The 22616-nt window shown below is 46.9% G+C and overlaps 2 protein-coding genes, 1 long non-coding RNA gene and 1 other non-coding gene across 5 annotated transcripts; all 4 read right to left on the bottom strand.

Moving 5' to 3' along the window:
* Positions 1-4434: 4434 nt before the first annotated feature.
* Positions 4435-9187, bottom strand: LOC124502172 (uncharacterized). The gene is made up of 2 exons (XR_006959866.1): positions 8733-9187; positions 4435-6184 (listed from the first exon to the last, which is right to left on the bottom strand). It is a non-coding gene; the product is annotated as an uncharacterized LOC124502172 (long non-coding RNA).
* A 90-nt stretch (positions 9188-9277) lies between these two features.
* On the bottom strand, positions 9278-13758 carry LOC124502171 (cytochrome c oxidase assembly protein COX14). 2 transcript variants are annotated; one of them, XM_047066690.1, is made up of 2 exons: positions 13628-13758; positions 9278-9680 (listed from the first exon to the last, which is right to left on the bottom strand). In XM_047066690.1, exon 2 carries the CDS (start codon positions 9670-9672, stop codon positions 9499-9501), a length of 174 nt encoding a protein of 57 aa, XP_046922646.1. In that variant the 5' UTR covers positions 9673-9680; positions 13628-13758; the 3' UTR covers positions 9278-9498. The 2 variants fall into 2 exon arrangements, with proteins under 2 accessions (XP_046922646.1, XP_046922647.1); XM_047066691.1 differs by lacking the exon at positions 13628-13758 and adding an exon at positions 13437-13534.
* Positions 11944-12016, bottom strand: TRNAE-CUC (transfer RNA glutamic acid (anticodon CUC)). The gene has a single exon. It is a non-coding gene; the product is annotated as a tRNA-Glu (tRNA).
* Positions 13759-15697: 1939 nt separating the features above from the next.
* GPD1 (glycerol-3-phosphate dehydrogenase 1) lies at positions 15698-21521 on the bottom strand. The gene is made up of 8 exons (XM_047066689.1): positions 21197-21521; positions 20515-20692; positions 19557-19697; positions 18840-18978; positions 18482-18594; positions 17590-17823; positions 17339-17445; positions 15698-16351 (listed from the first exon to the last, which is right to left on the bottom strand). Exons 1-8 carry the CDS (start codon positions 21235-21237, stop codon positions 16255-16257), a joined length of 1050 nt encoding a protein of 349 aa, XP_046922645.1. The 5' UTR covers positions 21238-21521; the 3' UTR covers positions 15698-16254.
* Between the last annotated feature and the right edge of the window lie 1095 nt (positions 21522-22616).

The following is a 22616-nucleotide window of genomic DNA, read 5'->3' as shown; positions in this document are numbered from 1 at the left end:
TATTTTTATTATACAAGCTATATATATGTGCTCATCGTCAAAAAAGGAATTAAGAAAGTACATGACCTCTCCATTTGCCCCAATAACTATGAATGCTTGGTATACAGCCTTCCAAAACCACTTATCAGATAACCACATGTATACAAATGTTCCTTTTAAAGCAAAAATGAGATCATACTACACATATTCTGCTAGTTTTGACTGATCAACATTCCACTTTGTGGTATACCATTATTCTTTAACTTATTTAACACTCTTTGTTATGGGGCACCTGGGTGGCTCAGTGGGTTGAGCATCTTTCTTCGGCTCAGGCCACGATCTCACGGTTCGTGGGTTTGAGCCCCACATTGGGCTCACTGCTGTCAGCATGCAGTCTGCCTTGGATCCTCTGTCCCCTTCTCTCTGCCCCTTCCCTCCTTGTGCTCTCTCAAAAATAAACATTAGAAATTTGTTTAAAAAAAGATTAAAGGGGCGCCTGGGTGGCGCAGTCGGTTAAGCATCCGACATCAGCCAGGTCACGATCTCGCGGTCCGTGAGTTCGAGCCCCGCGTCGGGCTCTGGGCTGATGGCTCGGAGCCTGGAGCCTGTTTCCGATTCTGTGTCTCCCTCTCTCTCTGCCCCTCCCCCGTTCATGCTCTGTCTCTCTCTGTCCCAAAAATAAATAAAAAACGTTGAAAAAAAATTAAAAAAAAAAGATTAAAATATTGCAAATAACATCCTTATACAAATACGCTGTGCGGTTGTATGAATATTTCTAAGGCCTAGAGGCTTAGCAGTGAAATAGGTAGGTAAGAGTATAGACACTTTACATTTTTGATAAAGACCCTACAAACTTGTCATTTCCATTAGCAAGAGAATGCTGTTATTTAAATATTAAAAGTGCTGTGAAAGGGTACATAACTGGTTGCTATGGAGCACAAAAGAGGTCTTAAATATCACAACAGGGATCCAGTAGCCAGTGGTTCTCATCTATAAAGTCCAACTCCTACTTTTGTTTCTTGTGAAGGAATTTAAGGGCATACATCTCCTGACACCAGCTTGGGCTATGTTCTGAAGGTCTGCACGAAATACTTTGTTTCATTGCTTTAAATTAAGTTGAAAATTTGTGTTTTTTCTTTAAGGGTTGCCAGGAATATTTCATTTCCGGCAAATTGAGATTATTTATTTATAATCTTATTGGATGTGATAAGAGAATACAGTCTTTAAGATTCCTACTTTAAATTTGTTTAAGGATTTGTTTTAAAAAATTGTTTTGGAGGGGTACCTAGGTGGCTCAGTCGGTTAAGTGTCCCACTTCAGCTTCAGGAAGTGATCTCAGTTTGTGAGTTTGGGCTCCGCATCAGGCTCTGCACTGACGGTGACGGGGCAGAGCCTGCTTGGGATTCTCTCTCTCTCTGCCCCTCTCCCACTTGCTCACACACTCTCTCAGAATAATAAATAAACTTAAAAATAATAAAATAAAACTTGTTTTGGAATAGTGAATACAAATGTTTCTAAGTGTTCTATGGTCATGGAAAACTGTTCCATATTACATATACACATACATGCACATATACATGTCAGGTTTGTTGTTTGTATTTCTTCTTCTCAGTCCTTATTCTAGTGCTGTTCAGTTCCAAACAAAGTATAATAAAGTCCCTCACTATAACCATATTTTTATCCTGTTCTTGCATTCCTAGGAATTTTTGCTTTAGCTTCTTAGTTGCTTTGTTGCAAACAAATTTATGATCATCCCTTCTTCTCATTCTTCTTTACATTAGCAAATGATCACTTTACTGTTTAGTATTTAACTTTTCTTAATATTGTCACTCCTTACATCTGTCTACATTCTTCAGGAATGTCTTAGCCATCTATTTTCAATTTCTCTTTATTAATGTTTATTAGAAACTACCTACAACTTGGATTTGCTTTTTTAACCCAATCTATTAGTCTTTGTCTTTTAATTCAGTCCATTGATATTTAGTGTAATATCTCATGAACTTGATGGTATTCACCTTGACAGCAAATACGTCTATTCTTCTTAATTAAATACAGTTTATGCTCCATAAAGACTTAACAATTGCTTGACGGTTTTGACAAGCTACATTTAAAATGACAGTGGGTGCTCCAAGTGAAAATGACCGTCAGACAATTAGAGGTAAAGAAGCACTGGACAGCTACATATTGGCATTATCTGTTCTATTAGAGATTTTTTTTTTAAGTTTTTATTTAAATTCCAGCTGGTTAGAGGCACCTGGGTGATTCAGTCAGTTAAGTATTCGCCTTTGGCTCAGGTCATGATCTCGCGGTTTGTGAGCTTGAGCCCTGCGTCAGGCTCTGTGCTGATAGCTAGGAGCCTGGAGCCAGTTTCAGATTCTGTGTCTCCCTTTCTCTCTCTGCCCCTCCCCCACTCATGCTCTGTCTCCCTCTCTCTCAAGAATAAACATTAAAAAAAAATGTTTTTTTTATTTCCAGCTAGTTAACATACAGTATATTAGTTTCAGGTATAGAATATAGTGATTCAACACTTTCATATAACACCCGGTGCTCATCACCCCAAGTGCACTCCTTAATCCCCACTTCCTATTTCACCCATCCCCTACCCACCTACCCTCTGGTAACCATCACTTTGTTCTCTACAGCTAAGAGTCTGTTTCTTGGTTTCTTTTTTTTCCTTTGCTCATTTGTTTCTTAAATTCCACATGAGTGAAACCACATAGTCTTTCTCTGACTTATTCTTCTGCTTAGCATAATATTCTCTAGCTCCATCCATGTCTTACAAATGGCAAGATTTCGTTCTTTTTTATGGCTGAGTAACATTCCATTGTGTGTGTGTGTGTGTGTGTGTGTGTGCGCGCGCGTGCGCGCCCTATCTTTATCCGTTCATCACTGATGGACACTTGGGCTGTTTGCATAATTTGGCAGTTGTAGATAATGCTGCTATAAACATTAGGGTGCATGTATCCCTTTGAATCTGTGCTTTTGTATTCTTTGAGCAAATACCTAGTAGTGCAGGGGCACCTGGGTGGCTGAGTCCATTAAGTGTCCGACTCTTGATTTCAGCTCAGGTCATGATCTCACAGTTCGTGGGGTCGAGCTCCACATCAGGCACCACGCTGACATCACAGAGCCTGATTGGGAATCTAGCCCTCCCTTTCTCTCTGCCCCTCCCCCACTCATGCTTGTGCACTCTAAATAAATAAACACTAAAAAAAAAAACCCTAGTAATGCAATTGCTGGATCATAGGGTAGTTCTATTTTTAACTTTTTGAGGAACCTCCATACTGTATTCCAGAGTGGCTACACCAGTTTGCATTCCCACCAACAGTGCAAGAGAATTCCCTTCTCCACATCCTCGCCAACACCTCGTTTCTTGTTGATTTTAGCCATTGTGACAGGTGTAAGGTTGCTCATTGTAGTTTTGATTTGCATTTCTCTGATAAGTAAGTGATGTTGGGCATCTGTTCATGTGTCTGTTGGCCATGTGAATGTCTTCTTTGAAAAAATGTCTATTCGTGTCTTTTGCCCATTTTTTAATTGGATTGTTTTGGGGGGTGGTGAGTTTTTGTTTTGTTTGTAAGTAATCTCTATACTCAATGTCAATGTCGGGCTTGAACTTACTTATAATCCCAAGATCAAGAGTTGCAAGCTTTGCCAACTGAGACAGCCAGGCACCCAGAGTGTTGAGTTTTATAAGTTCTTTATGTTTTGGATACTAACCCTTTATCAGGTATGTCATTTGCTCTACTGGAGTTCTCCAGAGAAAGGGAACCAACAGGTTAGAGAAAGAACAAAAGTGAGAGTGAGAGACTTATTTTATGGAATTGGCTCACATATTGTAGGGACTGGCAAGTCTGAAATGTGTAGGGCAAGCTAGCAGGCTGGAAATTCAGGTAAGATGGATGACATAATTCAAGATCTACAGGCTAGAGCGGTGCCTGGCTGGCTCAATAGGTGGAGCATGTGACAACTGATCTCGGAGTTGTAAATTCAACCCCACTTTGGATATAGAGATTGCTTTAAAAAAAAAAAAATCTACAAGCTGGAAACTCAGGCAAGGTTTCTGTTTTTTTTTTTTTTAAGTAATCTCTTCACCCAATGTGGGGCTGGAACTTAAAACAACCCTGAGATCAAAAGTTGCATGCTCTACAGACTGAGCCAGTCAGATGCCCCCCCATGTTAGTCTTATGCAGTATTCCTTCTTTGGGAACTCTCAGTCTTTGCCCTTAAGGCCTTCAACTGATCGATGAGGCCCATCCATATTATGGAGGATAATCTGCATTACTCAAATTACTAAATTACTGATTTAAATGTTGATTACATCTAAAAAATACCTTCACAGCAACATCCAGACTGGTGTTTGACCAAACTAAACACCATAGCCTAGCCAAGGTGACGCAAAATTAACCAACACCTCAGCACCACAGCAAAAGATGACCAAATGTGAATGAATTATATCTAAAACACCTACTTTATATAACAAGTATTTTTAACACTCCTGTTACTATCCTTAAATACAATAATTATTTAACGTACCTACACATCATTTTTTTTTAATCAGCATAATGCCCTAATAGTAATATAAAGCAGTTTTTAAAACAATTTACAATGAAATGATGTCTGCATACAAATATTTGGACATAGTTATATTAGCATTTAGATGATTAGCACTTCTGTGCATTCACCATCGATTCAGTGTCTACAAATGCAGATTGTTACGATTAGCATTGTGTCAGAGACTCAAATACCAAGAACAGGCTTAGCCATCAATAGCATGGCTTTGTGAAATGTAGTCTTCCCTCCAAATTACTGTAAAACAAATTACTGTAGTCTTCCCTCCATTTAAATAAAGTTGCATAGCTAGAGAATTCAGAGAACACTAAACCTGTACAAAAAATACTTTTGTGTTTATATGGAAAAGATTATAGGCCTGGCTAATTATAAACTGTCTTTTCACTTATTTGAATATCTATGGGGACATTTAATAGTTGCGCAGGACTTGGGACAACATGTTGTGCCAAGATTATCACAGGCGTTGCAAGAAATCTAGCATCCTTGGCGTTCACCCACCAAATGCCAGAGATGCTTCCCCATCACAGTGACAAAACACTTTCACCTTGGCTGGGGGGCGGGGGGTGGATACCACTTCTGAGAACCACTGTAGTAAACAGGAAGCTATCAAAGAGATTTCCCCCAAGTTTTTCTTTGAGCAATTGGGAAAAAAAATGCAGAAAAACATAGAGACTACTTACATACTCCCATTTCCAGTACCGAGATTTAACACCTCTAACATTCTATCTTATCCCCAATCGTATTTGTAAAAGAAGTACAAAATTATAGACCTGTGACATTGTGATAGAAGAAATACAGGGGCACTTGAATGGCTCAGCTGGTAGAGCACATGACTCTTAATCTCAGGGTCCTGAGTTCAAGCCCCACGTAAAAGGTAGAGCTTATTTAAAAAAACAAAACAAAAAACATACTCATTTGCTCTTCTTCACAGGTTGTTGGCACAGAATTTCTAAGACCCCTGTAACCTTCAGAGTGATGACTCTGTGCTAATGAGATGACTTGGTGGGCCCCTAGTTTAAGGACGGGAGCTGATTGCCACAGAACAGGACCAAGGCATGATTAGAGGACTGGAACTTTCAGCCCCACTCTCCCAACCTATAGGTTGGGAAGAAGGGATGGAGATTGAGTTCATCACCAATGGCCAATGATGATTTAATCAATCACGCTTATGTAATAGGACCTCCATAAAAACCCTAAATAATGGGGCTCAAAGAGCTTCTGGGTTGGTGAACACACAATGGTGATCTTAGGGTGGTATGCCTTTACCCTGCCCTAATTATCTCTTCCATTCGACTGTTTCTGAGTGGCATCCGTTATAATAAACCAGTAACAGTAAATAAAGTGTTTTCCTAATTTGGCTCTGTGAGCCATTCTAACAAATTATCAAACCTAAGGAGGAGGTCATGGGAACTGAGTTGCAGCCAAGTCACGCAGAAGTGGGGGTAACCCAGGGACCCACTACTTGTGATTGGCATCTGAACTGGGGGACAGTCTTAGGAGACTGAGCCCTTACCTGTAGGGTCTATACTAACTCCAGGTAGCTAGGAGAACTGAATTATGGGATACTTAGCTGCTGTCTGCAGAGCTGGGAGAATTGTTTGGTGTGGGAAAAACACATTTGGTGTCAGAAATCCTGTGAATAGAGGAAACAATTGTCAATTTAAAACGCCTTCAACCTCTGCCCTACTCCACCTCACTTCACCCCCAATATAACTTCTGAGTTTAGTGTGTCTTTTCAATCTATTTTTACAATTTTATCCACAACACGGAGTATGGTTTTTCCCATGGGTTTGTGATACTCTATCATCCTCAATTTCTCACATATACATATGATCTGTTTCTGAGCTTATTATATTATGCCAATGATCTATTCGTCTACTCCTGCACTAAAATGCCACATTTATATTACTCTAAGCTTTCTACTATGTCTTGATACCTGGTAGGATCAACCCATCTTCTTTGTTCCTCTTTAAAACTGTCTTAGCTACTTGTGCTTTTAAAGAGTTTTTAAAAGGAAAAGTGGTATTTTCTACAGACATGTGACCCAGCATAGGACAGTGAAGAATCCAAGAAATCTTACTGGAAAAAGAGAAGACAGGGGAGTAGAGAGGATGTTCTATTCAGAAAGAAAGCACAAACAGGCACGGAACAAGAAACAGCATGTGATCATATAGGCAGTTGATATTAAAGAACATAAAGCATGAAGTAGAAACATAAAGTGGGTCAGGTCTTAAGGACCTCATATGCCATGCTAAGGAGTCTGGATTCAACTCTACGGGTGAGAGTCTTAAACTATTGTTTATGATAGAGCTTCAGAGAAGACTGAAAGCAAGAGAGTGCCATAATTTAGTTAGTTCCAAATAGAGATCTAGGATAGCAATGTGGCAAATAAATTAGATGAGGTCAAGATTGGAACCAAGACCCCTAAAAGGCTTCTGCAAAATTGTAAGCAAGAAATGGAAAGGACAGAACTGATTAAGTGGATGCTTAAATAGTAAGAATGAATAAGACAATTACTTGGTTGGGAGTAGGATACAGGGAAATCTATTAAAACTCTCATTTCTGACTTGGATGATAACATCATTAACTAAAATAGGGAGAAAAAAATAGGTCCCAGAGACAAGGAATGCGATTAGTTGTGAACATGTCAAGTTAGGGGACTATGAGATATTCAAGTGGATATGTCACACAATTGGATAGAGCTGAAGCTCCAAAGGTCAACCTAGACGATACAGATTTGGAGGTCAGCAGTAGGGATGAATAGCTGACATTTATTGAACGCTTATCATATGCCAAAGAAATACTTAACATGAATTATCTCATTTAATCTTGAAACTAATCTTTTAAATTAGGAACTATTATTTTTTAATCCACCTTAAACAGAGGTAAACTGAGGAATTAAGAATAAGCAACTGGACTACTGCAATACGGCTAGAATGGTAGAGCTGGGATACCAACACCGAGTACTTAACTATTCTTGTAATGTTAAAATCATTGAGTGCCTAGAATAATCCAGGAAAAACATATAGAATGAGAGAAATGGTCTAAAAACAAAATTCTGAAGCACATCAGTGTTTAAAGTGGGCAGAAATTCCCAAAGGAAATCAAAAGAAAAAGTCAAAGGCATAGAAGGAAACAAGAGAGTGGTCCCTCCCTAGGGCCAAAGTCCAACTTCAGTGCAGCAGAGAAACAGCCAGGGAAGGACCGAAATCATCAGTGGGTATGGCACAAGAGGCCACATTAACCAGGAGTTTCAACACAACTGTGGAGGTGGAACGAATTTTAAGTCTGTGGAAGTGGCATCATGTGGAGTTCTCCTTAAATAATCTTGAGCAAGTTCACATACTGAGAAGGAAGAATGTGAATTAGAGACAACTAATGGAGCAAGGTCTGGGATTGAAAAGGGTAATGAGGGAGGCAAAGACCACAGCAGAGCTGTTTGAAGGATCTGTGATGGGCACAGGCTAGACAGGAAATCAGTTTAGGTCAAGAAAGGGCTGAAAGACTGGAAGAAAACAGAAGGTAGCAAAAGACCTGAAGTCTCCAAGTTCCAGAGAGGGTGGAAATGAGAAGGTAAGAAAGCTTCTCAAAAAGACTGATGTAAGAAAAAAGGGGGGGAGGAAAGGGGTGAAACAGAAGTCGGAGAGAAAAAAAAAAAGACCGATGTTCCACTTTTTTTTTTTTAGGGAGTGCAAGGGGCAGAGAAAGAGGGAGAGAGAATCTTAAGCAAGCTCCACACCCAGCGCTGAGCCCAACCTTGAAATCAGGACCTGAGATGAAATCAAGAGTCAGACGCTTAACCTACTGAGCCACCCAGGTGCCCCTATGTTACATGTTTTGAAAGTGCACAGGGGAGCTTGGAGAATGGTAGTGACCCTACCATACAGGCAAGTGAGAAAGCAGAGAAGGTGAAGCAGAGTTCTTGGTTAACACACCAAGAGAGGATGGGAGTAGAAGGACTGGTGGTATAGGAAAGCTGAGGTTTTTTTAATCACAGAAGAGGGCCTTTAGGTGACAGGTTTAGGAGTCGGACAAAAGTCAGAACAGTATGCACATGAGAAAGACAAGTGTCCAAGAGGATTGTTATTTTGGGGGATTACCAAGAATGACGTGAACCAGCAAGACTCAAAGCTCAACATGGAATGGTGGCAAGAACAGCTCTTTTCATAGTTGGGTTTTACCTTGAATGCACGGTTTTCTTTCACATCCTCTTCACAACTTTGTGAAAAGACCTGCAGGTAGATTTCCTATGTGAAATCAATCCTATGCTAATACTACACCCCCTGAGTTTAAGGAGCTGGACTGCATTACTATAAGCTGCCCAACAATTCTTCCCTTTGAGAACTAGGCCTCCTTCACTTTGGGTAATTTTGACAGGGCTGTTAAACAAGGGCTTCTGCCTTCCTTAACTGAGGGGTGCACCGCTGGCCGCGAGCTTGCCAGAGTACTTGTCAATTACCTTGACACAGTAATTGGTGCTGGAATGGTCACTGACCAAAGAAGAGCTTTGGTCTCTACGGAGTCTTTTCAGGGGATTTATACAGATGCTGAGACAGTCTTTTCTGACATCATGAGTTGATACTACCAGTCCTAAAACTGCACACCCCTATTTCATGGGTGCTAAGAACTCAAAATATAGAAATCCAGTCTGTGACTAGAAAACAGGTAGTCAAGGCCCCACCTCTGTAGCCCATACCCTATTTAAGTACACAAAAATACCAAGACATAGACACGGCAAAATATTTAATGTCTGCCTTATCCTCCCATTCCTGTTGTGATTCAACAGCCTCCCCAAGATGGAGTATCAGAGAAAACATGGGCCCTTTTTCTCAGCAGGATTTGGAAACCATTAAGGCCCTAGTTCTCTTGACTTGGAACCGAGTGCAGGTGAGATCGTTCCACAGCATGCCTCAGGCCTCTCTGTTCAAGGAAAATAGCCCCCCGGTTCTACAGGACTCCTGAGGTCTTCTGTTCTTCTGCAGCCTGGCGCCGGGAGCTGCGCCGCTGGAAATAGTGGTAGACTCGGGCACTGCAGAGGTAGCCCCCGTACACAGTGAGGAGCATCATGGAGGTAGAGAAGGTCTTGTAGCCAATGTCAGCTAGTTGCTTGGCAGTTGGCATGTTGTCCCCTACAAAGACAGACTGGATTTAGACCCAAGGATACGGCCTCATCTGCCCAGCCCACTTCTCTGCTTAAGGCCATTCTACAACTTCTGCATCCTGCTTAGTCTGTCTGTACTCTACTCTGGATGGCCGCTACACCCACGCAGAGTCTTATACTGGAAGATACTGTTCAAGAACTCTTAAGATTCAAAAAGAAAATATAGTCTGCATATGAGATACAAAAACACAGCTAGAAAGAGGTGCATTTGAATGACATCACAGGTAACACCCGGCCCTCTATGTTCGTGGGGAAAAGTGACTGGTATGAACCACCCAGAAATGTTTGTAACTGGTATATGACTGTAAGCACGCATCAATTTTTCTGGCTAGTAGGGAATGAATGGGGGTAGTCAGAGATTAAACGAGAGCAGGAGTTCTCTCTGGGAGATCAAATGGGAAACTTCTACGCTATATCCAATTTGTTTTCCCATAAAACCAATCTTGTTCACAGTGGTTAAGTTCCCAGGTGATCCCTCAAGCATCTGTTTAAAGCCATAATATACCTGAAATAATGCCAACAGTATGTTTACACTATTTCAATTATACTTAACCTTCTACAACTTTAATTCCAAGTTCCAAACATAATTCCAAGAACCTATCCTAAGGGTTAAAAAGAAACTGAGTCCCCAACAAATTGTTAGCTCACATTTGCATGAATAAATTACTTCTAATTTAACTGTTCCCTAGATACTCTGAACTAGAGAACAAGATAAAGTTTAGCATGGGAATCTTTCATCCTGAACAAAATGTTCCTCAATTTGGGACTATGAATGTGTTCTTAGGCTCCTCTCTGTTGAGGGACTTGAAATTAAAAGACTGAAATTAGCAAGAACGGGTTGCTTAAAAGTCAAGAATTTGGAAGAAAAGCTCAGGATTGGCTGGTTTAGGGGGTCAAGAGTAGGGTGAGGCAAAGAAGAGCTTCTCACAGCAAGCTCTATGGGCGAAACACTGCCTTTGAGCCAGTTCCTGAGGGTGGAACCCAAGCTGGGCTGAGGCACAGCTTCCCTGAATTCTAATTCCAAATGACTATGGAAAGTGACATTACATAGAGGAAGAAAACCATATGGCACAGGTTCAGGCGAGAAAGAGTTGCGTTCTTGGTTATCTGAGGCTTGAAAGGGACCATGAGCTGTGAGATAGTGAAGAAAACACACATACCTCGAGCTAAGGTGGTAGACAAGATCCCAGGAAAGAGACCTGCAACCTTCAACCTCCGTCTCACTTATTCCTTCTCCACCTATCCCCTATTATCCCAGCCAGATGCTAACCAGTTATAGGACCACTTCTTCGAGGGGCTGGAGGAAGAAGGCTGGAAGCATTCACCAGCTAACAAAAGTAAAAGGATGGTACAGCTTGGCTAGAAGAGCGACAGAAGACCTACTAACAGATGTAATTTTGGTGTCTAGAACCTCACTTTCGTTTCTTATCTAATCCAACCTGAGATTTCTATGTTCAAGCTAACAAAAATTCTCCACAGACCCTGAGCTAAGGCAGGCAGTAGAAATGGAGAGGAAAGATGCACAAGTTATTTTGGAAGAATGTGATTTATTAACGGAATGGATTAGGATAAAGCTGAAAATATCTCCAAGGTAGCAAATTAGGAAACTCTGTGGATGGGATAATAGGGATAAGAAATGGAAAGAAAAAGGTGTGTATCACTGTGCATATGGGGGTGGTAGTGGCAGTGAGTAGCAGTCAAGTTCATGAGATGGGTTTTGGATATGTTAAAATTCAGATGTTCAACACAACATTCATGTGATAATGCCTACCAGGCAGAAAGACATGCAAATTGGACCAGATCTTGAGAGAGAGAGACTAGGCTATAGATACAGAGGTTAACAGTGACACCAAAGCAGAGGATAAAACCGGAGAGAGAAACCAAGGGAACGCTGGTTTGAAGAAGAAAAAGAATTCATGAAAGAAGGCAGGTGGGAAATTCCAGAAACATCTGGGAAGGCTTTTTCATTTAACTACATCTCCCTTCCTGGTTGCAAATCACTGCAATCAAGTCACTGCCACTGATTGAGTTATCCTTCCCACCCGTGAGCCAGAATGAAAACTGGGAATCACCACTCCAAGTTAAGTGCCATGAAGACTGGTCAGATGAGATCATCAGATGGGAAAAGATAACTCGATCATGGGTAAACAAACCTAAGGTAGAAGTCAATTTAGTGCACTGATTAAGTGAAAGCACAGATCCTTTTTTTTTTTTTTTTTTAAATAGGCTCAAGCCCAACATGGGGTTCGAACTCATGACCCTGAGATGGAGAGTCCCATGCTCTACCAATTGGGCCAGCCAGGCACCCAGTTAAAGCACAAATTCTCACCCAGAGTTCCAGTAGAGCCACCAACACCACCTCCCAAGTTTCATGTGTCTATGTATTTTTCTGGGACAGAGAGAAATAGATTACTAGAAGGGTAACTTTTTACCTCAAAGAATTCTTGTGATTTTCTGGTTAAGGGAACAGAAGTAAAGGTGCAGCAGCTTGAGAACGTTAACAAGATCAAGGAAATTCTAATTAGATTTTGTTTATTGATAAGATACAGATATGTTTTAAAAAGGAAAAGGCTGGTGGCTAACCTGAGAATAAAAAAAGAGGTGGATAGGATGGAACAAGATCCAGGATGGCTCAAGAAAAGGCAAAATTAGAAGCCCAGGTAGAAGGATTTACCTTGGAAATGAAAGAAACTTGTGAGGTTAGCAACACACTCTCATATGAGAGACATCCATTTTCTTAAAAAAAAAAAAAAAAAAAAAGAAGAAGAAGAAGAAAAGAAAGAAAAGAAAAAAGCTCAAAGCTGGGTCTGTTATGGGGTGATGGGGTTAGACTGAAGTTTCCAAAAAATAGGGAGATAAAAAAAACAAAAAACAAACAAACAAACAACAACAACAAAAAAAAAAAAAACAGGGAAAAAACACAAGAACCAGTATGAAAAATTCCATAGGAGTGCAATCTGCAAAGTTCTGGCTCTTCTCTTTTTCTGCCCCCTAAACATGGGAGTACTTCAAGACTCGAGTTTCTCCTCTGGAAATCATTTCCTCAAATGTGTTCCAGCCACCTCCGCCTAGATTTACTCATTTATCTGTCTACCTTTTACTCGTACTATGAAGGCCACAAAGAAGTACATGGCTTCTGTCACAAAGCAGCTATGGTCTGATGGGGAAAAGCCATACATCCCAAATCCTGTTACCTAAGGTAGAAGACGGAGCGGATCAGAAGAGAGGCAAAGTGAGAGTTCAGAGAAAAGGTGGGGGCTCAAGAAAAGTTAGCAATAAGCTGGGGAGGGGGTGTGCGGCTCTGTCTTTTAGATGCGCAGGCAGGATTTACACCAGTAGAGAATAAGGAGGGGGAGAGCATTAGAGGAACCGAAAGCAGCGAGTGGAGCTGTTTAATCGATAAGCACGAAGGGTGCCCGGCGAAAGCCACATATCAAGGCGCAGCCGACTGTAAGGCAGGGAAGGGTCCGAGCTACCGAAGTCAGAGCATGGAGGGCCAAGGCGCGGGTTTGGAGTCAAGGTTTCACGGAAACCTATGGCTGTCGGGGGCCTGTAGGACTGCAAGCGGGGCAGATGGCGGCTCGCGCGGTTCGCGGCGCAGGAAACGCGGTGATCTCAAGGGCACCGAAGACGGGGGCTTGCCAAGATGGGTTAACAAAGGCCGATCCAAGACCGGGCGCCTCAGCGGACAGGCGGCCCCTGCGGGACCCTCGCAACGGTGTACCTGAATGTTGCAGCTCCCCGGCGTCCAACCTCGGCCTCTGCAGGCAGCGTCAGGCCGCCGCAATCTGCGCAATTTCCTAGCGCAGCCGGACTCAGCAACCCTGACCATGTATGCGTTATTGGCATAGACCTGGGGCGCTATTGGCGCGGAAAGCCACCCTTTCCGCCCCCACCCCCACCCGACCCGCTTACCCTCTAGGACTCCGCTCCGGACGCCAGAGATAGCAGCGCGCGGAACACTACACAAAGCCACCCACCGAGGACGCAGCTCTCGTTTGCCGCAGCTCGGCTGGTTCCCGCCTTTGTGCTTCCGGGCCAGTCACCCTTACTACGCATCCTCAGACGAGTCTTCCTTTCGGAGAGGACCGTTGCATTCTGGGGGTTGTAGTCATTGTCCATTGAGAGAGGGTCTTTGGCGACCCAGCTCTAGAACCGGAACTTTTAGGGATACACAGTCAAGATAGAAAACATAACCTTTCTCTTCGACTCAGAGAGAGTCAGCCAATCCCCAGCCTAGGCGCGGTGACGCCCCCGGAGCTGGTAGATTCTCTAGGGGTCAGCCCGCTGGAGGTGGGCCGCGCTCCCCCTAGAGCCTGGAGCTGCCCTCTTCCGCGTGGCCGGCTTTGGCCGAACTCAGGTAGGAACCGGTACGCACTGCGAGGCCTGGACCGCCAAGGATGCTACAGGTTTGGCTAGGGCCACAGAGTGGGTACGAGGGACGAATGTCTGACGTTTCCGGCCAGTGCGTGAGCTCCCCGCTTGCAGGAGGAGTGGTGAAGACCCAAAGACGCACTGGGAAGGGAGTGTCACTTGGGGGGAAAAGGACCGCATGGGCACCCCTGCCAGGGGCCCAGAGTGGCTGGGATTATCGAGGGGGGATTTCCGGGTTTTTTTCTTCATTTTTTTTTCCTGTGGCATGAGTGAAAATCTATACATGCAGTGATACACCACAGCATACACACTGCCACGTGCGCTGAAGCGCCCCCCTCCCCCCCAGCTCGTTTCTGGAAAAACCACGATTTATTGAGTAGACAAGTAGTAGGCTTGATTGGAAGGCCCAGATTGTTAAGTGTGGAGTGAACAAAAGTAGGCAAAGGTGTCGGACTACCTAACAAGGTCGCAGCTGCAGCTGAAGGCAAAGAGCTGTCTTTCTGTCCCCACTTTGACCTCCTGGGGAGGAGCTCTGGTTTCAGTCAGTGTCCGGACCTGGGCCCAGCCAAATCTGGGGTGGCTGTGCCCCTCACTCCTGCAGCCTGATGCAGGCAGCTCTGCCCTTTACTGGTTAAGGCAGTGTGAATCCTCGAGGGCTGGGACTGAGAGGAGCCTGCCTCCCTGGTTTGGCACAGAGTAAGAAAGGGTTAACATAATGCTGGCAGAACCACAGTGTGCCAGGTGCTGCCACATAGGAAGCTGAGATCCTCTGCTGAACATGGCTGGAGGCTGGCAGGCCCATAGGGCCTATTTATAGCCAGGGGTCCAGGCTGCTGACCTGTGACATTCCCTGGCTGCCAATCCTTCCTGAAACAAGGCCAGTTCAAAGCACACTCCCTCCTCCCCTTCCTGTTCTTTCCTCATCACAGTGGGTAGGGTGGTTTTAATTTTTTCCTCCTTGAGTTTCCCAGCTCCAGAGGTGCCCAAAGTGGTCAATACCTCAGGAGAAGGCCTTCAGATGACAAAGGAGAGCTGGCCTTGGAATGTCAGGAGCCATCAACATGGACTTGCTCACCCTTACTTCCCTATCCCAGATTACCCTTCGGGCCACTTTCTGGCCCCCTGATGCAGGTGTTGGTTAGTTGCCCTGGCTGCTCTGGGGGCAGCTGAGAAATAGGTATAGGGTTTGGGAGGAGAAAAGGGGTGGAGCTAAGGATGTCCTTGGGAAGACAGCGGCAGGAGGGACCCAAATGACACCTCCCCCCACTAGAGCTCCAGAGAAGAGAGGCGGAGCAAATTCAAAGGTCATAGGGAGCAGAGTGATCTGAACCAGCTGTGAAAAGGTGTAGCTGTCAGCAGATTAGGTTCCTGCTCCCCAAAGAGGGCCCTGGCCGGGAGGGTGAGGGAAGGCTTAGAAAGGTCATGCATGATGGGGAGAAGCTAGCAAGAACTAGGAAGTCCCCGGGGAGAATGACAAGCCCCAGGGCCAGAGATGCCAGCATGGCAGCAAGTCTGGTGCCAGGGCAGCCTGGGGGCGGGGGGGGGGGGGGAATAGGAATGACCAGAGGTTTCTGAGGACGCAGATGTTGCTAGGAGAAGCTAGGAGGGGGTTGAGAGCTTTGTATTTTGTTAACAAACACTGAGATCCATTGATGCTGTGTGGGGCTTGGCAGAGGTCAGAGCAAAGGGGTCCCTGGGGCCTGTGTCGGCTCAAAAGCCCAGACCCCTCCTTGGCAGCCCTTACCTCATTCCTCTTGTGGCTGAGGTACTTCTTTAGCCATTTAACTGGGCTTGGGGACAGGACTTCTGGTGTGTGAGAGGCAGCAGTGGGCAGCCCTTGCCTCCCTCTCCCTTCACCCTCCCCTCAACACACACACCCAAAGCAGACAGGACTGGGGTGTGATTCTACCCCTTTCAGAGGACAAGGAGAAAAGCCCGCATCTGGAGAGGGACAAGGCAACTCCATTTCTGGCGAGATGTGGTGGCAAGAGGCTACGGGCTGCTTGATGGTTCAGGATCTCCAGGCAGGTAGTTGGGCCCCACAGCCTCCTGTCCCCCAGAAGAGGCTGCTCCATGGAGAGTCCCAGAGATCCTGGTGGCCAGGTACCCCAAGCTTCTGACTATCTCCACTGGGGTAAAGAAGCTGCCTGGCCTGGCCCCAGCTCCGCTCACAAATGTTCTGGATGATTCTGCAGGCAACAGATGAATTCACCCACTGGATGGTTCTCATAGCATATCTTGTACACAGCCATGAATAGAGGAAACCTAGAATGGGGAAGGAGAAACCCAGATTAGCCTTCCGGTATACCTCTACTACCTGCCCCCGCCCACTCCCTGTCCACCTCCTAACCCTCCACTCTCCTACTCTCCCACCTTTGAGCTCAGGCCGACTCTGGTTCTCAATTTCCAATTGCTGAGAAGTTGAACTCCTAGTCCTGGGTTTAGGGCAGGTTGTTAATTGCCCTGCTCCCTATTGTATTGAACTTGCCTGTATGATTCCCTGGCATGAATTTTTTGTTCTAGTTGGGTAAGCCACTTAACCTCTCTAAGCATCAGAATCATCAACTATAAAATAGGACCAATATAACAAAGTAATGAAGAAGCCATTATGTATTAATGTGTAGGTGCTCAATAAATGCATTTCTTTCTTCCCATCCTCTTACATAGGCTGCTTCCTTTACCTTGGGGCTTTCTGCCGACCAGCCATAAGCTGATCTTCTGAACCTGTTTCATACTCTCTTATTCTAGGATTCTTTCTCAGATCAGTAGAGCTCTGCTCTGATCAGCCCATCACTCCCACTGTCTTTGTGCTCCCTGAAAAGGAGCACTTTGACACAGCGGCTGTCTTCCTCACCCCTCGGCACCCAGGACAAGATTCAGGGGACAGAAAGGTTGGCCTCCAGGGAGCAGCTTAGATGGGATGATGGGACAGTCAGTTGAGTTTATTCCTGCTGCCCCAGAGCTCCAGCCCCCATAGCAAAGGACAGGAGGACAGGACCGGAAGTGAGGCTATGCAAAGGGGTCCAAGCAATGTGGTGCAAAGAGCAGTAGACTGGAGGGAGTTCAAAGACTATGAAGTAGCAGAGGGACAGCAGGCAGACCAGACTCTCTCCAAGCTGTAGTCTCCTTGTCTGTAAATACAAGGTTCCCTCTCCACCCACTTCACCGATTGAGGAGGGATCAGGAAGATGAGTGTGGAAAGCACTTGTGGCTGTGGTTCCCTCCTCCACTGGGGCTGGGGCAGACACCTACTTGTCCACCATGCCCTTGTGTTGGAGGATGCTGTGTAGCTCCCGGGCTGTCGGGGGCCCCTGCAGCTTCTGCCCATTCAGCATCTCTTTCTCCAGCTGCTCAATGGGCTGTGAAGAAAAAGAGACGGGTGGTTGGAAATGGCAGACAAGGGTTGTCAGGGGGAGGTGGAGAGTCTGGGGCTCAGATGGGAGGTGGGATCTTAGACACCTAAAGGGCCCACCCTCCATTCTCCATTCTCCCAGGGTTCCTACCTTTCCTGTGCGGACGAAGGCCTCGGCCACCTTTCGGTTCCTCCCTCCGTAGCAGGTGGTGATGAGGTCACCGATACCACAGCTCTCCAAGAAAGTGGCAGAGGACACAGGGCCACTGCAGAAGAGCTTGGCAAAGGCGACCATCTCCATGAGCCCCAGTCGGATCACCGCTGCCTTGGTGTTGTCACCAAAGCCCAGCCCGTCACAGAAGCCAGCTCCCACGGCCACTATATTCTTTGGGGAGTGGAGGTCACAGGTGAGAAAGGATCCCTTCCTGCAGGCCCTCGGGCACCATCCTCATGCTCCTTCCATCAGCCATGTGAAATATAGTGGGTGGGCTCCTCAACTAGCTCCTCTGCTTGATTTTCCCACTCGCTGTACCCCTGGGCTTGTGCTTCCTGGCTCTGCAACCCTGCCCCCTACTCCATCCTTGAGAACATTTCCTGAAAACCAATCTTCTGTTCAGCTAGCCCTCCCATCCTTGACTATTCTGCTCCACATCCCTGATGTCCTCAACTTGTCCAAGATCCAGAGTTCTGGCCATCAACCTGTCTGGGTGCCCTAGATATCTTATCTCCCATTAGCCTGGGTGCTTTCCCAGGACATCTCCTCTTCCCCCTGGACCGCCCACTGGAGGCAGGGACAGGAATGTCCTACAAGGGGCTATAGGGAGAAAGGGAGGAGGAGGGAGGTCCAATGTTTGATAGTGAGTAATTGTCAGGCCTGAATGACCCTGACCTTGCTGTTGCAATTCTTCCTGCGTGTGTGGGACTTGGTGGGGAAGGCAAGCAATTGCCCAAGAGTGAGGAGTACCAGCCACCTCGTGTAGCTAAGCCAGGCCCTCCATCAGGATCTTCTCCCCACCTCATAGATGCCTCTGCACCCCTCTCACCTTTAAGGCCCCACAAATCTCTACTGTATCCACCTCTGGCACCACTGTGATGCGGAAATTGGGTGTCTGCATCAGCTTTTTCAGAAGCTCTCCTTGGGCCTGGTCCTTGCAGCCTAAAGTGGGAAGGGAGGTGAAGCTTTGAGAGGGGATTCTCTTTCCACACCAGCCCTAAGCAGGACCTGCCACCCTTTCCCTGGGCGGGGGGGGGGGGGGAGTCCCGGTCCTCCCTCACCTCTGATGCTTGGGTCTTCTTTCCTTTGCCTGCCTTATGGGGGAAAAGATGGCTACGTGGGGGAGGGGGGAATACGGAGAGGGGATGTGACAAGCTGCACTTGTCAGTGATGGTTAGGGCTCTCACCAATGGTTGTCTCACAGAACTTCTCATCAGCCACCTCGCTGGCAATGTTGGCCCCCATCAGCACACTCATGGGGATGCCAAGGTGCTCCCCAATCACTTCAGAGATGAGCTTCAGCCCTTTAGGGCCCTCGTCTACCCCCTGGGCACAGGATGGAGCTCAGGCCAGGTGCCCTTTATGCCCAACTGAGGGCTTCCCACCCAGAAGTCCTGCCCCTTCCAAATCTACTGTTCATCAGTGTCCCTCCCCAAAGGCCCTGTCCCATTCTAACTCAGCCAAAGCTTGCCGTGAGGAGGGTAGATGGCACGTGAAAATGAATCCATTTGAAAATTCTTCCATATACCCTCAACCAACCTACTTCCTGACGTCCCTCAACAACCCACCCCCAAGGACCTCAAACTAACTTCCATCCCAGTCACTGCTCCAAACCACCTTCCCTTTCACATTCCTCAAACCCAACAGTTCCTCATACCCCCAGGCATCTCTTGTATGCCTCCCAAACTGCAGACATCTGCCTCCAAAGCTACTTCTAACTTCCCCCCAACCACCCTCCCCACCCCAGCGGCCCCCAGCACCTATTTCTCAGCCTCCTCCAAGCAACTCCTCTCTTCTCTCCAAAAAACTCTTGGCCTACTTCTGCCATTTTCTGTTCTCACTTCCCCTACCCTCACCCCACAGCAGTTAGCTGCACCCCATCCACACGAAAGTGTTCCTGGCACCTTAATAAGAGATACACCAATGGCGTTTGCCTTCAGGTGGCCCTTGAGTTGATCACAAATCTTGCCGATGAACTGATGGGGCACCACAAAGATCAGGATGTCAGCACCGGCTGCAGCCTGGACCACATCTGGGACAGCCACCTGTGGGGGGCGACCAGTGCTCATGGGCCTCACGGACTTCTGCTAGCCCATTCTGGAGATCTAGGGGCCAAGATGTGAGGCTGGTGGGGGAGAAGGAAGGGCAGTCAGGGGATCTAATCTGGAAGGCCTGAACTTGGAGGAAATGGAACACTGCATTCCCTCCCCCTTGCTGTCATTCCCTCTCCGGCTCCAGCTGCCCGGGGCTCCTGAGGACTCCTGGGAGCCTCCTCTCAGTGCTTCTGTAGCCCTTGGCTGTGGGACAGTGAGGGAGGCCACAGAAGGCCTGGGCTTGGCAGGAGGGAGAGGCCAAGTAGGGTTTCATCACCCTGATTCTTAAGGCTCCCAACTGGGAAGGGAGAGCCCTTCCTGCTATCTTCCCTGCTCCCCCTTTCCAGGTTGGGAACAAGCCACGTGGATTTGACTAGAGACCTTAAGTCCAAGGAGCACCCTCCACGTCTGCTAATAACCCAGTGAATAAGTAACAGGATTAGAGCCTGAGGCAGGCGCTACCCAGACCCCAAGTCTTTAGTTGTCATGGAAACCAACTTCCTCATCCTCCCTTTCCTGCTTGGGAGCCCATAAGTGTATGGGTGTTGGGGGGGGGGGAGGGGACGGTGGAGGTGGAGGTGGAGAGGGTTCAAGTTCTTTTCAGTCCCAGGAAGTCCCAGGAGAGCAGTTTGGGGATTTTATATAGGGGTGCCCTGTGCCTAGAGCAGCCCTCCCAAGATGCTTTCCAAGTCCAAGTAGCAGCTGAAATGACCCCCCTCTCAGCAGGAGGCACCCCTCCGCTTCCTTCTCCCAGGGTATTGGGGCTTACCACGTTGGGGGGCAACTTGTGGCCTGGCAGGTATTTGACATTCTCATGCTGTGTGTTGATGATCTCTGTCAGCTTTTTCCCCCCGACGTCTTCCTCAAACACCCACATGGTCACCCGTGGGTCAAAGTGTGACAGCTGGGCCGCATTGCCGCCCACAATCTTGGCGATAGCAGAGCCCCTGGTGGGAGGGAGAGCACAGAAAGTGGAGGAGTCAGGGCAAGAGGGAGGAACGGTGGCAGGGGAGGGGGCAACGCTCCACCTCAGGATGGCACCACAGCCTACCAGATTATTTGCTTGCCACCTTCCTTATGACCTGGACCACCACCATGAAAGTGCGTCTTTGGCAGTAGAAAGGAGACTTAGTCTATCTTATACTTTGCAGCTGGAAAAGGGGAACAGCCTTCAACCCCCAGCCCTAAGCAGCTATTCAGGCAGAGAGGACTCTGGAAGCTCCCTTCCTGTGGTGAACAGGTGCAGCTGCCCGGGCAAGCAAGGGCCAGGAAAAGGTTTGGGCACCATCTGTCCTGTGGGGGTAGGCACAGAAGATACCAGGGGTGGTACAGAAATTGGAGGGCATTTCCTACCCAGTGTCTGCCTCCTGCCCACCAAGCCTCTCTCCCTAACCCCCTGTGTACTTGGGGGAACCTCCCGTTCCCTCCCCATACTTGACAGAGTCACTTACCAGTTGCCGGAGCCTACAATGCAGACTTTCTTGCCAGCCATCGTGCCGCTGCTCTAACCGATCTGGCTCAGTGCTGCACTCCCAGCTTCTCTGCGGGGCTCGGAGCATATAACTCCACCACACGTGGGTGCAGCCAAGTCCCGCCCTCCAGGGGCGGGTGGGGAGGCGGGAGCCCAGGGAGACGGAATCTGGCAAAGCCAGGGAAAGGGGAGAAAAGAGACAGGTGGAGAACAGGAATGAGGCAGAGTCCAGGCCCCGCTTTTCTTTTTAGGTTTGCCAGCTGATGGTGCCAGTGAGCTTCTTCCCTTGGCCCCAGCCCTCCCTCCCTGTAATGGTCTCATTTTGAAATCTGCCAAGAAATAGCCCAGATGAGGAGCAAGTGACTGGTCCCCCCCAATCCCTTCTGTCCCCCAGCACTGGCCTAAGTTGTATTCAGTTCTAGTAGCAAATACAGGAATGCTTTCTTTTCCAAGGTAGGAATCATGCCACATATCCTCCTAGGACCCCAAAGTCTGCTCTAGAGGTTTATCCTCTAGCAGTGACAAAAGACTACATGTCACTGGCCCCACACTAGCTCTGCTGCAGGGCTGCGTGAGTGAGGTGCATGGGTGTAGACTCACTTTTGAGGATAAGACTACGTGTAAGAGGTAAGGGCCTGCTTTGGGGGCATCGCAGCCCAAGGATTAGCAGAGACCTCAAGAGCCCCAAGAGACAAGGTCATCTCGGTTACCCAGTGTTCATCTCAGGGACTCACCCTTGGGCCTCTCTCCTCACCCCAAAGGATCCTCACCTGAATGTCTTCCAGGAAAAGAAGGTGGGAAAAGCCAAAGTTAAAAGCTCTGATGCCAAGTGGCTTACAATTCTCTTGCAGACTCTGGGTTTAAGGAAGAAGAGGACAGGACAGAAAAGAAGGCAGCTAAAGCATTCACTGTCCTTGAGAGGTTTTGAGCTTCCTTCAAGTCTTTCTTGGGTTTCCAAGCTACCACATCATGGGCTCCCTCAGGTTACTGGCTGGTTTGCAAGAAGCCAGAAAGGGGGAGGCAAGACCTGGGGCAGCTGTAACTTCTGTGGAGCTTTGTGGTCTCAGATCTTGTAATGGAGAAGTGGGGTGTGTGACTGGAAAGAATACATTGAGGGGCACCTGGGTGGCTCAGTCGGTTAAGCATCTGACTTCGGCTCAGGTCATGATTTCATGGTTCGTTAGTTTAAGCCCTGCTCTGGGCTCTCTGCTGTCAGCACAGAGCCGGCTTCAGATCATCTGCCGCCCCCCACCCCCGCTACCACTCCCCCGCTCACACTGTCTCTGTCTCAAAAATAAACATTAAAAAAAAGAAAGAACACATTGAACAGTCCAGGGCCCTACATCACCCACAGCCATTTGAGAAGAGAAGCAGCTCCGGTTTCTAGGCCGACCTGGAAT

The sequence above is a fragment of the Lynx rufus genome, unplaced genomic scaffold, assembly GCF_022079265.1.
Source record: "Lynx rufus isolate CCGP_SWC_20201006 ecotype Redwood Valley unplaced genomic scaffold, mLynRuf1.p SCAF_7, whole genome shotgun sequence".
Taxonomy (NCBI): Eukaryota; Metazoa; Chordata; class Mammalia; order Carnivora; family Felidae; genus Lynx; species Lynx rufus.
Note: the sequence above shows the minus strand (reverse complement) of the source record. Positions and strands in the feature narration are given on the sequence as shown.